Here is a 15,533-nt window from a genome sequence, read left to right on the forward strand (position 1 = left end):
ACCACCACCCTCTGTCTTCTACCTTTGAGCCAGTTCTGCATCCAAATGGCTTGTTCTCCTTGTATTCCATGAGATCTAACCTTGCTAATCAGTCTCCCATGGGGAACCTTGTCGAAGGCCTTACTGAAGTCCATATAGATCATATCTACTGCTCTGCCCTCATCAATCTTCTTTGATACTTCTTCAAAACCTCAATCAAGTTTGTGAGACATGATTTCCCACGCACAAAGCCATGTTGACTATCCCGAATCAGTCCTTGCCTTTCCAAATACATGTAAATCCTGTCCCTCAGGATTCCCTCCAACAACTTGACCACCACGGAGGTCAGGCTCACTGGCTTGTCTTTACTGCCCTTCTTAAAAAGTGGCACCACGTTTGCCAACCTCCAGTCTTCTGGCACCTCACCTGTGACTATCGATGATACAAATATTTCAGCAAGAGGCCTAGCAATCACTTCTCTAGCTTCCCACAGAGTTCTTGGGTACACCTGATCAGATCCTGGGGATTTATCGACCTTTAACCATTTCAAGACATCCAGCACTTCCTCCTCTGTAATCTGGACATTTTGCAAGATGTCACCATCTACTTCCCTACAGTCTATATCTTCCATATCCTTTTCCACAGTAAATACTGATGCAAAATATTCACTTAGTATCTCCCCCATTTTCTGTGGCTCCACACAAAGGCTGCCTTGCTGATCTTTGCTGATCCTTGCTGATCTATTCTCTCCCTAGTTACCCTTTTGCCCTTAATATATTTGTAAAAACCCTTTGGATTTTCCTTAATTCTAATTTGCCAAAGCTATCCCATGTCCCCTTTTTGACTTCCTGATTTCCCTCTTAAGTATACTCCTTCTTCCTTTATACTTTTCTCAGGATTCACTCGATCTCTCCTGTCTATACCTGACATATGCTTCCTTCTTTTTCTTAACCAAACCCTCAATGTCTTTAGTCATCCAACATTCCCTGTATCTACCAGCCTTCCCTTTCACCCTGACAGGAATATACTTTCTCTGGATTCTTGTTATCTGACTTCTGAAGGCTTCCCATTTTCCAGCCGTCCCTTTACCTGCGACCATCTGCTTCCAATCAGCTTTCAAAAGTTCTTGCCTAATTGGACAAACCTAAATTGCTATTAAGTCTTTAATCACTTATTAATGCATCAAAAACTGCAACCCATTCTATTTAAATCCCAGAACTTCTTTGAGTCACATTCCTGAGATAACTTAATGTTTTATAACAAAAAAGGTGACATTTCAGCTCACACAATGTATTAAAGCTATGAGGTTAGTCTGTCTGTATTCCAACCTTGAGTCAGATCGGTTCTATTTCCAAAGTAAGAATTTATAAAATATCACGTAGACTGACTGCATACAGATTTATTAAAACCACCTCAAGGGTTGTGGTGGAGTACTCCATTGCACGGATGTGTGCAGCTCCAACAACACTCAAGATGACTGAAAGCATCTAAGACAATGCATCCTGCTCAAGTGGCACCATGCCCACAAAAATCTCCATTTTTCATACCAGCATTCAAGGGCAGTGTGCACCATCTACAAACAGCACCTCAGAAATTCACCAAGGCTCCTTAGACAGATTGTGTGCCTTTTGAAAAAAAGTAATGTATCTGCAAATATGGAAGAGTAGTTTGAGTGTGCACACTTGAGAGTGAGTGTGACAGCATATATGCCTATGACAGGGTGTGCGCGTGAATGTAGTGTGTGTCTGAGAGAGAGCATGCATGTGAGAGGGGGTCTGTGTGTGTGTGATCGTGTGTAAGTGTGTGTGTACGTTTGCATATAGTATAGCGGGGTCACCTGTAGCGTGACATGGTTCCAAGATCCTGGTTGAGGCCATTCTCATGGGTACCAAACTTGGTTAATAGCCTCTGCTTGGTGACTGTGCGTTGTTGCATATCCTGAAGTCCGCTTTGGAGGACAGTCACCTGAAGATCCGAGGCCAAATATCCTTGACCGCTGAAGTGCTCCGCCTGGGAGAGAACATCCATGTCGTGACTATGGCGTGGTGTCCATTCATTAGTTATCGTAGCGTCTGCTTGGTCCCGTCAATGTACTGTGCCTTGGGGCATCCTTACATGCAGCGTATGAAATAAATTACGTTGGCTGAGTCACATGAGTACCTGCTGCACATGTGGTAACTGTTGTTCCCATGTGTAATGGCAGCATCATAGGTCGACATTCTGCCATGTCTTGCAGTGGTTGCCGTGACAAGGTTGTATGGTTGATGTTGTCCTGAAAGTTGGGCAGTTTGCTGTGAACAATGGTCAGTTTAAGCTTTGGCGGTTGTTTAAATGCGAGAATGGAAGCATAAAGAAGATCTTGTCGAGGTGCTCATCCTCATTGACAATGTGTTCCAGGCTCCAAAGAACATGGTGTAGTTTCTCCACTCCCAAGAAGTACTAGACAACAAAGTGTACCCTATCGATCATATCCCCATGTCTGCCTCCTGAGGAGGTCATCGCAGTTTCTCGCTGTGGCATGTCAGAACTGGCAATCGATGATTTGAGCGTTGTATCCTGTTCTTACAAAGGCATCCTTCATCATCTTCAGCTATCTGGGATTTACATATTAATGAATCGAAACCTGCAACCCATGTGATTAAAAACTTAACAGCAATCTAGGTTTGTTCAATACATTGCATTAGTTGTATGACACTTTGATCTTTTACTACACATTCTGTGACCTACGATCCTACTCCACTAGTTACCTAACAAAGGAGCAGCGCTCTAAAAGCTTGTACATCCAATTAAACCTGTTGGACTGTAACCTGGTGTTGTGTGATTTTCAACTTTGTCCAACACGGGCACCTTCACAATCCTCTAAAGGGGGCACAGGTCATGACATGTGGGTGGTTATGGATGTGAATTCACACAGATGAAATGTGCAGACATTAGGAAGCAGCATTTTTCAGCTACAGTCACGATACCAATGCAATTACTCACAACAATACCAAAAAAAAGTTGCCTTATTCTCCAGTCAATTGGAGGGAAATTTTATCAGTACTCTCCTACATTTCCCACATGCTGTCGGATGTTCAGAGGTACCTCAATATTAAATTACAGCTAACGCAAAGCTAGATGAACTCTGTGGAGACCAGTCAACATTGTGTGAGAAGGGCTGAGGCCGGACACGGTGTGCTGCCTGGCGGGATGGGGGGACTCGGGCCATCGCTGAGCCTCACCTTATTCTTTGAGCTGTCGTCCTGTTCCCAGTCGGGAGACTGAGGGGGGCGAGAAAGAGCAACTTCATCCCGAGCTGCTGACTGAAGGCACGCAGGGGGTGAGGGGGTGGGGCAAATTAACAAACCCACCCGGACCGACCACTTGGTGCTCGGTGACACATCCAGCGGCGGCCGAGGCCGAGGCCAGGGCCCAGCCCCCTCCCACGAACCAGCCCCAAAGCCGGGCAGCTGTCCAACTGAAGGCGGGGAAACCTGACACCAAACACCGACCTGACAGCTACCCCGCAACATGGCGGGCTAATCAATAGCGAGCTTCCATTCACGGCGATGACCGAGACGCCGAGGGGAATCCAACACAAAACATTAATAATTAATTCAATAAATAAATAACAGCCGCGGGGCGGTACCCGAACTGTGATCGGCAACCCAGCTGTCCAATCGCGGCCCATCATCTACATCTTGATTGGTCTGTCCCGCCCATCACCGTATTAACCAATGAACGCAGACCGGGTTGGAGTTTGGCCCAATAGAGAGGAGCTCTCGTTTCTGACCAATGGAAAATAGCGTCCTTTGTTCCTAGTAGCCAATGGGAAAGGGGCGTTCGATTTCTGACCAATAGGCTGTGGGTGTATTAGCCAATGGGTACAGTCCTGGAGCAGACTCAATGTTAGCTCTCTCCTCGCATTTTTTGTGGATCTGCTGAGTTTCTCCAGTACTTTCTGATTTTATCGGTTTCAGATCTGCACTTCTCTTGTTTTAATATTTTTCTTTAACGGGCGGTCCTGTGGGCTGTATGGTTAGCATTGCTACCTCAGAGCGCCGCGGGCCTGGGTTCAGTTCTCAGCCTGGGCTGATTGTGGAGTTCGCAAGTTCTCACCATGTCCGCGGAGGTTTCCTCCCTCAGTCCAAAGCTGTGCAGGTTAGGGCCGATTGGCCGTGCAACGTAATGTCCAGGGACAGGGTTAGCCATTTTAAATGGGATTGGGATGCTCTTCGGAGGTCGGTGCAGTCGACGGTCCGAAATTTCACTACTGTAGGGATCCTATGATTATAAAGGATACAGTCATGATTCGGAGATGCCGGTGTTGGACTGGGGTGTACAAAGTGAAAAATCATACAACACCAGGTTATAGTCCAACAGGTTTAATTGGAAGCACGAGCTGTTGGGCTATAACCTGGTGTTGTGTGATTTTTTTAACTTTGTACACTCCAGTCCAACACCGGTATCTCCAAATTACAGTCCCACAGGTTTATTTGGAGACACTAGCTATCAGAGCGCAGCTCCTTCATCACGTGGATGCAGTGCAATGGTTTCTGACCAATAGGGTATGAATGGTGTATTATCCAATCGCAAAGGGCCGATGTCTTTGACCAATAGAAAGCAGGATCTGTGGGACGGTTAGCCAATAGGTAGAGGGAAACTGTTTTCGACCAATGGGAATCTTATAAAGTGGAAGAGTTAGCCAATGGGAATGGTATAGACGTTTCAACCGACGGACGTGGTTGTGTTTCTGACCAATGGATGCAGCCCATGGGTGGTTACCGCGGTTACGGTTGCTGAGTGGAGAGGTCATGACCCCAGGCCTATTACCCCCTCAGTGGCCTATGGGCAGGCTGTGTGTTGGAGCGGGGTTTTGTTTATCATGACGCTGTGTTTTCCTCAGAGACCCGTGATCGGCGAGCGAGCGACCTGAAGCCGTCTGACGGGTCCGGAGTTAAGAGCAGCCAAGTTTTATCGGAGCCATGGCGAGTCCCCAGGTTGACGAGAGGACTCCCCTGCTGCCGGACAGCCGCTTCACGCCGGCCGCTTCTGCCTTCCAGGGCCGGCGGCTGGCCTGCGCCGCCGTCTTGGTCACCGAGTCCCTGGAAAGGGTGGCGTTTTACGGCATCACCTGCGGCCTCGTGCTTTTCCTCAACAGCGAGCCGTACGATTGGCTGGGACCGCAGTCGGGTCAGACTCTGCTGCTTTTCATGGGCATCACTTACTTCATCTCTCCCTTCGGGGGTTGGCTGGCCGACGCCTGTTTGGGCAGGTTCCCCACCATCCTCCTGAGTATGATCCTCTATCTGGTCGGAATGATGCTTTTCCCCTTCATTGCGTGGGATCGGACTCGCCGCCGCCTCTGTGGAGAGCTGGAGTTCTATCCTATTGTGGACCCCCAGTGTTTCCACAACAGCTCCCGTGCTTGCTCACTTGGCAGAAATAGTTATTGCACACCGGCCATCTATTCGGGACTGGTGCTTGTCGCCCTTGGTGTAGGATCTGTGAAAGCGAATATCACTCCTTTTGGTGCTGATCAGGTAGAGCATTCTTTTTCTAGTTATTTCCGAAAACTGCGAAGCTGCGCACGATGCCACGATCGGCGCATTTTTCATTCCCACTGTTCGCATTGTAACTTTTTTTAAAATGTGAAATATGGCCCATTTTCGAACAAAATAGGGAAGTGATAAAAGCAAATTACTGCGGATGCTGGAATCTGAAACCAAAAGAAAAAATGCTGGAAAATCTCAGCAGGTCTGGCAGCATCTGTAAGGAGAGAAAACAGCTGACGTTTCGAGTCTAGCTGACCCTTTGTCAAAGCTTTGACAAAGGGTCAGTTAGACTGGAAACATCAGCTCTTTTCTGTCCTTACAGATGCTGCCAGACCTGCTGAGATTTTCCAGCATTTTCTCTCAAAATAGGGAAGTGCCTCTTTTGCCTAGAGGGCACTTGCAACCAAATCATTGCTACTTTTCGGTTAAATCCATTTAAAGCCTCCCAAATTCCATGATGTTATGGAATGTACTACTTTGTGCAAGTAATATGGTAACTTACGTAACAATTTGGTTAGATGATTAAAATAACAACATGGCTGCAAATTGTTGAATTAATATGACTTCAATTAAAACTTGTTGACTTTACAAGTTAGCTTATGAGAATGCCTTTTTTTTGAGGGAAAGAATATAATTTCATGAAATGTGTTTGATGTTTTGACTTCAGCAAAATCAACAGATATGCTGAGATTTTCCAATTTTTGTTTTGTCTCAGATTTACAGCATCTGCAATTTTTTAGTTAAGACAATTGGCTTGTTTGGAGTCAGCCAGGGAAAAAAAAATATTTTGCCAGGAAATGTGATATATATGAGCACACTTTTTTTTTCCTTTGTGAAGACTTCTTCTCACTAACAAGCCCTTGCAATTGGCTTTCAATTAACATGTTACTTATAATCTGAAGTACTGTACTTAATAGGCTGTACTGTTTACTTTGTAAAACCGGAATAATTTCTTCAGGCTGATATGGAAATTTAAACTTCAAATAACTTTTTAATCTAATTTTGAATTCACAAATTTATTTTAAAGGAAAACAACTAAATAAGGTTTTAATAGGAAACCTGTGATTTGTTTTTCAGGCTTGCCTTTTCCTAATTTGCCTTTTTGGTTGCTGTAACTATCTTTAAAGCTTTATATAATTTCCAGTAGTATTAAAGCATGTATCTTGGGAAGAAAGTACTTTCTAGCTGTTGGAATGTACTGATCTTATGATTGTCACATGCTCAACTTGGTTGTCATGTGTTCTGAATTCTTTGCTTGCAGTGAGTAAGACCGACTCCTTTAGTCAAAAGAAGAAAATTATGTAATGTGTTTCGAATGAACAAAAGCACGGTTGTAATATGTAGGTTCGACACTTCGTCACAAAATGTCACAAGTGGCTGCAGGGCATTCTGTAAGGGAGTATGGTCAGCCAGTAGTAGTGATCCATTTTAGGGCCAATGACATTGGAAGAAAGAGAAATAAGGTTCTTTAAGTAAACTTTAGGTGGTTAACAAGTAAATGGGCAAGGAGAGCTCCAGAGGTTGTAATCTCTGGATTACTCCTGATGTCATATAGTGAGTAATGCAATAGAAAGATGGAATTACTAATCGAATAAGCAGCCTTAAACATGGATAAATCTGCAGCTGTAAATATGGTATATCCTAGGTTGTTCAGGGAGGCAAGAGAAAAGATATCAGCAGCCCTGGCAGTAGTTTTTAAATTCTCTCTGGCCATCTGTGAGGTGCCAGAGCTTTGGTAACATTGCTCCTTTTTTTAAACAATGGGACAATGGGTAGACCAGGAAATTACAGGCCAGTCAGTTGAACCTTTGGTGATGGGGAAGTTAGTGGAAAGAATTCAAATAAGAGAGTATTTTGGCAGTTGGAGAGACATGAGTTAGTCCAGAGTATTTGGAGTCATACAGCGTGGAAACAGACCCTTCGGTCCAACTTGTTCAGGCCCACCAGCTATCCCAATCCAATCTCGTCCCATCTGCTAGCCTCCGACCCATATCCCTCCAAACCCTTCCTATTCATATACCCATCCAGATGCCTTTTAAATGTTGCAATTGTATTAGCCTCCACCACTTCCTCTGGCAGCTCATTCCATACACATACCACCCTCTACATGGAAAATGTTGCCCTTTAGGTCTCTTTCATATCTTTCCCCTCTCACCCTAAACCTATGCCCTCTGGTTCTGGACTCCCCCACCCCATGCCCCTCATGACCTTAAACCTCTATAAGGTCACCCCTCAGCCTGTGACGCTCCAGGGAAAAAAAGCCCTACCCTATTCAGCCTCTCCCTATAGCTGAAATACTCCAACCCTGGCAACATCCTTGTGAAACTTGAAAGGTTCAGAAAAGATTTACAACATCTTTCCAATAGGAAGGAGACCAGAATTGCACACAATATTCCAACAGTGGCCTAACAAATGTCCTGTACGGCCGCAACATGACCTCCCAACTCCTGTACTCTGACCAATAAAGGAAAGCATACCAAATGCCGCCTTCACTATTCTATCTCGCTGCGACTCCACTTTCAAGGAGGTATGAACCTGCACTCCAAAGTCTCTGTTCAGCAACACTCCCTAGGACCTTACCATGGATTAGTTAATTGTCTATTTAACAAACTTGCTTGAATTGTTTTGGGGATGTAACCAAGAGTGTTGAGGATAATACGTTTGAAGTGGTCCATGTGCACTTTAGCTTGCCTTTTTGAAAAGGTCTGTAATGGCAGACTGGTCAAGAAAGTAAAAACCTATCCAATGACATGTGGATCCAAAATTGGATGAGAGGAAGGAAACAGAGGGTGATGGCTGAAGGATGTTTCTGGGACTGGAAGTCTGTTTCGAGTGGGGTTTCACAGGGATTGCTGTTGGGGTCTTTGCTGTTTATGTGCATTCACAATTTGGACCTAAGTACGAGGGGTATAATTAAGAGCTTTCCCGATTTAATGTGAGAATTGGTGGGATGGTAAATAGTGAAGAAAGCTGAAAATCTACATCAAGGTATTGTGGTCTGGTCAGCTGGGCAGAGGATTGGCCAATGGAATTCATAGTCATGCAGCACGGAAACAGATCCTTCAGTCTGGAGAAGTGTGAAATGACAGTGAGTTTTGAGAAGATTTGTAGCTCAAATGTAGGTTTGCTTGCTGAGCTGGAAGGTTCATTTTCAGAGGTTTCCTCGCCATGACATTCTAGCCGGAACTCTATCAACAAACACATTGACTTGGATCCCATCTACCACCCCCTGAGAAAAGAACAGGAAATGACATCACCTTAGGAAATCATGTCACCACCGGTAATGACATCACCAACCCAAGGAAACCTAAACCTATAAATAAAAAGCAGGAAACACCAGTAGTACTTCATCCAGATGCTCACTGAAGATGTTACCTAGTATGGTGATGAAACGTCTGAAAATGAACCTTCCAGCTCTGTGAGCAAACCTACATCCAAGTGTGAAATGATGCAATTTTGGGTGGTCTAACAGGGCAAGAGATTACAGCATGAATGATAGGACTCTGGAAAGTACTGAATCTGAAGGACCTTTTTATGCATGTCCACAGATTTTTGAAAGTAGCAGATTTGGTGAGGTGGTTATAAAGGCATATGGAATACTTGCCTTTATTAACCAAAACATAACATCCCAAATTTTGTATTCTATGCTGGAGCAGTATAAAATGCTAGTTAGGCCTCAACTGGTGTTCTGCATGCCCTCCTGGTCACTCCACATTATGCAATATGTGTAATTGCATTGGAGAGGATGCAGAGAAGATTTACTAGGGTGCTAATACTCAAAAGTGAATTACAGTGATGCTAGAAATATGAAATAAAATCTGAAAGTGCTGGGGATAATCAGGTCTAGTAATATTGGTGGAGACAGCAATTGAGTTAGTTTCAAGTCTCGTTTGGAACTGAAAGTAGCTGGAAAATTGTGGAACTTTTTCTTTGCTTAGATGAAAGGAGGAGCAAGTGGAATAGGTTAAATGCCCAGAATAAAATAGGAAGGTGGTGATAATGGTAAAGGAGAGAGAGAGTTTGTCATGGTAAAGTCACCACAGTCTTGCCAGATTGTAGGGCTGCTCTCATCACAGACAGAGAGAGCTGGTCGTTATCATGCCTCATGGGAGAGGTTGATATGGAAAGTCCTTGATGGCAGTCTTAGCTGATGTTGGAATTAAATCCATGCTGTAGCTTCACTAACCAGCCATTCTGTCAACTGAGCGAGCAGTGGTACTTAGAACGACACTTTGAATTTGTTATAGCTGGGTGTAAAATGAGGTCAAGGGAAATCTTTTCATTTCTGGAGGGAGAGGAAGGGAGTAAGGACTGATGTGCGAGAGTTGTGTTGGCCGTGGTTGAGGGCTGGCAGTCACGATGGGAAGTAATCTTTAGTTTGAGCAAAAAGAACATGTCAGAAGTACCTCCAGTATAGGATGGCATTACTGGAATACATGACTTACACAGATAAACAAAGCAATTGAGTCCTGAAGGAATCAGGATGTGAGATAATATACTTGAGCTAACTGTGAAAGGTGATGAATTTTCAATGGATATTGGTGGAATGCAAACAATGTAGTCAAGGAAAGGAAGAGAAGATTCTGAGATGGCTTACAAAGCCCTCAAACATTGTGGATACATCTCTGCCTCTGCCCTCACTTCTTCCGCTCCCTCAGAACAGTGATAGGGTCTCCCATGTCCTCACTTTCTACCTTACCCATCATAGGGTCTAAGATATTTTGAGATGTCATGAGCCTATGAATAGTGCTATACCAATGCAAATCTTGTCTGAATTTGCTTAAAGGCTAACCCTACAAAGAAGTTAGCTTGTTTAGAGATCAAAAGGGTAATCAGTGTGATGGCGGTTATATTGTTGTTGACGTAGTTCTTGATGAATATTTTGTCTTGGTCTTCTCTATTCTTTCATAAAGACATTGTAATGCGAAAGATTGTGAAGTAACAGTATATTTTAAATCAGCATTTACATTACCCTCTGCATTAGCATCCAAAATCCGGTGAGATTGGCATTTTCGGACTAGTTTGTCCAAAGGCAAAAATGATTTGTGAAATTAAAGAATTCCATTGCTGTTTGAATGGAGCTGCAGGTTCTATTACATCCACCTGAGAAGACCAATGAGGCTTTGATTTAAAGTCTCATCAGAAAGATGCCAATTGCAACAGTGCAGCACTTCATCAATACTGCACTGAGGTGTGAGGCTAGATTGTATGCTTATTTCTATGACATTGGTCAAACACATGCCCTTCTCTCCCTGAAGTGAGAATATAATCAACTAGGTGAAAGTGGGTACTGCAGGTGCTGGAGATTAGAGTCAAGATTAGGGTGGTGCTGGAAAAGCACAGCAGGTCAGGCAGCATCTGAGGAACAGGAAAAATCGACATTTCAGACAAAAGCCCTTCATCAGGAAGGGCTTTTACCCAAAGCTTTGGTTTTTTTTTCCTGCTCCTCGGATACTCCCTGACCTGCTGCCCTTTTCCTGCACCATTCTCTAATCCTGACAGAATATTATCAATTACAGCTAATAGCTTAACGCTTGTCCTAAGAATGTAAAAGGTGAGAAACTGTCAATTAATCCTTAAGATACATTTCAAGAATGAAGGTTTTTAAAGTCATTTTCTGATTTTGTATAATATTTTATAGTATATGCATTATATGTATTTTGTGTCTGGTGACTACTGCTTGATGGATCGAATGAAGTTTTTATGTAGTGGTACTGAATGCTTATTTTGTTTCGCACAGGTGAAAGACAGAGGTCCTGAAGCTACACGCCGTTTTTTCAACTGGTTCTATTGGTCGATTAATCTGGGTGCTATTGTCTCATTGGGCGGCATATCATATATTCAACAAAATTGTAGTTTTCTTCTTGGATACGTTATCCCAACAGTTTGTATGGGAATCTCTTTGCTGGTCTTTGTATGTGGCAAATCAGTCTTTATCTCAAAGCCACCTGATGGCAGTTCCTTCTCAGACCTGTTCAAGATTCTTTTTTATTCCTGCTTTTCAAGGAAAGCCAATAGTGAAGAAACTACCAGGTAAATGTTGCATGATAAATGTGAGTTTTAAAAAAATGTTTTGATGATATGCTATCTAGCTAGGTGATTTGTTGCCATTAGCACATCGAACATTTTAATTTCCCCTTCCTGTTATACATATTAGTAAGTGCAGAAAGTTTGAAAGTGTTTCTTGCTGAAGCAATAGTTTTGTGTAGACTTATAAAAGTAACTGGAACTTGTGTATATACCTCCATTGTTGCAACTATTCAGATTTTAAAAGGAAAACTTTTTTTAGAGATGCAATTAATTTAGTATTACACGGCAATATTTATTGTATGGATTTTAGGCTGTTAAACCAGACAACACAAAGCTGGGTGGGAGAGTGAGTGTGAGGAGCATGTGGAGGTGCTTCAGGGTGATTTAACCAAGTTGAGTGTGGATAAACGCATGGCACATGAATTATAATGTGGATAAATGTGAAATGATCCTCTTTTAGTTGCAAGAACAGAAAAGTGTATTTATTATCTGAATGGCTTTAGAAGGAGGTGCAACAAGATCTGGTAATATTGTACACTAGTCACTGAAGATACGCATGCAGGTGCATCAGATGGTGAAGACAGTAGGTGGTGTATTCATTTCTAAGCAAGAGAATTTGAGTACAGGAGATGTGGTGTCGTCTTTCCTGCAGTTATAGAGGATCTTGGTGTTACTGCAGTTGGAGTGTTATGTACTGTTTTGGTCTCATTCTGAGTAAGGATGTTCTGGCTATGGAGAGACCGACCAAAATAGTGGACTGATTCTTGGGGTGGCAGGACCAGCCTGAAGAGATGGGCTAGGACTATCTTCATTGGAATTTAGAAAGAGTGGAGATCTCAACCTTTTAAAGGTTTAGCAGGACTAGACAAGGTAAATGCAGGAAGTGTGCTCCTAATGACTAGGGATACCAGAATTAGGGATCACAATCTATGGATACGGAGCATTTAGGACTGAAATAAGGAGAAATTTCTCTACCTAGAGTGGGGAGCCTGTGGAACACTGCCATAGAAAATGGTTGAGGTTAAACTGTTGAAAGTTTTTAAGAGCTAAATGGATAAAAGGATATGGGGAGAGAGCAGGGACTGGATCTGAGTTGGATGATCAGCCATGATCATATTGAATGGTGAAGCAGGCTGGAATGACCATATTTGCTATACTTATTTTTTGGGACCACAAATCTATTCACATTATACTTTAACAATCTGGACAAAGAAAGTAAGGACATTGCTTAGTTTGGAGATGTCTCAAAGATAGGTGGAGGGGCAAGTAGAGTTGAGGAAGCAGGAAGGCTACAGAGGGACTTGGATAGACTAGGAGAGTGGGCAAAGAAGTGGCAGATGGCATGCAATATGGGAAAGTGTGAGGTTATGCAATTTGGTAGGAAGACTATTTCCTAAATGGGGAAAGACTTTGGAAATCTGAGGCGCAAATGAACTTAGGAGTACAATTCAGGATTTTCTTAACCTTAGCATGCAAGTTCAGATGGCATTTAGAAAAGCAAATACAATATTAGGATTCATTTCAAAAGAGTTGGGATGTACTCCTGAAGCTGCAACTGGTTAGGCTGCCTTCGGAATACTGAATAATTTTAGGCCCTGTATTTAAGGAAGGATGTAGTGTCCTTGAAGATAGTCTAGTGGAGGTTTACACGAATGATCTTGGGCTTGAAGGGCTCATCATATGAGGAGCTGTTGAGCATTCTGGGTCTATGTTTGATGGAACTTAGAAAAGAGTATATTATTGAAACTTAGAGAATACAGAGACACCTGAATAGGATAGATGTGGAGAAGATATTTCCACTAGTAAGAGAGACTAGGAGACAGGGGAACAGTCTCAGTGAAGGAATAGCACTTTTAGAACTGAGATGAGGAGTAGTTTCTTCAGCCACTGTGGATGGTTAATCTCTATGCCATTCACTTCTTTCAGTACGGAAAGATGTGTTCTTGATTAGTAAAAGAGATCAAGAGTTACAGGGAGATGATTGGCAAATGGGGATGAGAAAGCCATGTTTGAATGGCAAAGCAGACTCGATAGACTGAATGGCCTAATTACACTTGTACATCTTGTGGTCTTAAACAGTTATCAAAAGGCACTTGTTTTAACGTATTAATACTGAACCTTTTTAGGAATTTTAGTCTTGGAAATGTTATGACTTGTATTGGCAGTAACTTTGGTTGCTCCAGTTTTAATGTAATCTGAATGGAGAGGAGGTTTTATTCATTTTATTTTGTCATAAGTAAGATGAATGAAAAAGTAATTGTTTCTTTATTTCAGTCAAAGCAATGGAATTTACCCACCACCTATTCAGCCAGGCTTTCTGGATCTTGCCAAGACTGTCCATGGTGGGCGATTTCAAGATAACAAAGTGGAAGATGTGAAGTCCTTTGTCAAAATTATCCCAGTTTTCCTGGCACTTATTCCTTACTGGACAGTTTACTTTCAGGTTGGATATAGTTTTGCACAGTATCGCTAGACAGAATGTTGAATTGTTTGCATTATATGTTGTGGAGACATTCAGAATACGTGCCGTGGTAACAGACTTTTTGATCGAACTCCTCCATGATGACCATATATCCTACACTGATCTAGTCCCATTTGCCAGCATTTGGCCCATATCTCTGTGCCTATCTGGGTGCCCTTTAAATGTTGTATGCACCTCCACAATTTCTTCTGGCAACTCTTTCCATGCATGCACCACCTTCTGCATCAAAATATTGCCCCTTAGGTCGCTTTTAAATCTTTCCCTGCTCACCTTCAACCTCTGCCCTCCAGTTCTGGACTCCCGCACCCTAGGAAAAAGACCTTGGCTATTCACCCTATCCTCCTTGATTTTTATAAACCTCTAAAAGCTCAGCCCTTAGCCTCCGATGCTATGGGAGGCAAAAACGCCAGACTATTCAGCATCTCTCTCTAACCCTCCAATCCTGGCAGCGTCCTTTGTGAACCTGTTTTTGAACCCTTTCAAATTTAACAGCATCTTTCCTATACCGGTGAGACGAGAATTGAACGCAGTATTCTAAGAGTGTCAGTTGTAAGTCATCTTACATATTGAAATCTTCTATATATTTTGCTTAAATACTAAAAAAAAAAGTACTCTTTTGGAGTAGCTGAATATTCAAGTTTTCTTTGTTTTATAGATGCAAACTACGTATGTTCTGCAGAGTCTGCATCTACGGATCCCAACATTTTTCGACAGCCATAATAGCAGCAATACTAGCAATTCATTTGTAAGCTGTAATCATCACATGGTAAGATCCAAATAGAGCTATTTCTCTATAATGCTGTTTGAAAGAATACACGTTTTGGAATGCACGCTATTTCAATATTCAACAATCGGCGTCAGAAAGCATTTTCTGTATAGATGTTTTCAGTAGTAATACAATGGAGTTGCAGTAACATTCGATGTCCACGTTCGTGTGGCATGTATTTGCAAGGCCACCAAAAGAGTAAATTCATCTATGCGTTGGGGTGTTAAGAAATCAAGCCCAGGATACCAGAAGAGATGGAGGAGAATGAAAGTTGCTAGTTTCTGATGTAAGATTAGTACTGCTCAAGAAGAGGGGCAAGAGCCAATGCTAAGACATTGTGTTAGTTGATGCATGATCTATCGATTTTCATTTTTTTTAAGAATTTGTGCTGTTTCTGTGTCATGAAATGAATGTGTGATTGTATCAGTAATCACCCTGAATGATGTCTAGTTATCACCTTTTCATAAGGGATAATTTAGGCTGGAAAAGGCTGAAAGGTCGAGCCATTGGAAAAATCCTAGTTTGAAGACCTGAGTTATTTTTTCCACTCGTCTCCTGGAAAAGTTTCGACTTTTGGACTGAGTCCCTTTGTCCTTTTAGATATTAAAATATGTATGGACAGAGTGTTTGAACTCATTAGATTAGGGCAAACAGTTGTTGGTGGACATAGTCAATTCATGCAGGGACCTGATTGCTTTCACTTTGCAGATTTATCAGTCAGTCTGTGGGTCAAAGTGAGCAC

General features: G+C 42.6%; 2 protein-coding genes across 9 annotated transcripts in view; one reads left to right on the top strand and one right to left on the bottom strand.

The window, feature by feature from the left end:
- The window catches only part of glt1d1 (glycosyltransferase 1 domain containing 1), a 98,025-nt gene extending 93,746 nt beyond the window's left edge, over positions 1–4,279 (bottom strand). For 2 of the 4 annotated variants that reach the window (XM_043715785.1, XM_043715786.1), the window contains exon 1: positions 3,201–4,279. In XM_043715785.1, coding sequence (XP_043571720.1) covers positions 3,201–3,268 — 68 coding nt within the window. In that variant the 5' untranslated portion in view covers positions 3,269–4,279. The remainder of the gene's footprint in view (positions 1–3,200) is intronic. The other 2 variants (XM_043715788.1, XM_043715787.1) reach the window with 1 other exon arrangement.
- A 403-nt stretch (positions 4,280–4,682) lies between these two features.
- The window catches only part of slc15a4 (solute carrier family 15 member 4), a 228,407-nt gene continuing 217,556 nt past the window's right edge, over positions 4,683–15,533 (top strand). For 3 of the 5 annotated variants that reach the window (XM_043715793.1, XM_043715794.1, XM_043715792.1), the window contains exons 1-4: positions 4,689–5,501; positions 11,254–11,546; positions 13,818–13,986; positions 14,681–14,791. In XM_043715793.1, the coding sequence (XP_043571728.1) occupies positions 4,944–5,501; positions 11,254–11,546; positions 13,818–13,986; positions 14,681–14,791 (1,131 nt within the window). In that variant the 5' untranslated portion in view covers positions 4,689–4,943. Of the gene's footprint in view, positions 5,502–11,253; positions 11,547–13,817; positions 13,987–14,680; positions 14,792–15,533 lie in introns of all 5 variants that reach the window. The other 2 variants (XM_043715789.1, XM_043715791.1) reach the window with 2 other exon arrangements.

This window comes from Chiloscyllium plagiosum, chromosome 25, assembly GCF_004010195.1.
Source record: "Chiloscyllium plagiosum isolate BGI_BamShark_2017 chromosome 25, ASM401019v2, whole genome shotgun sequence".
Classification (NCBI taxonomy): Eukaryota; Metazoa; Chordata; class Chondrichthyes; order Orectolobiformes; family Hemiscylliidae; genus Chiloscyllium; species Chiloscyllium plagiosum.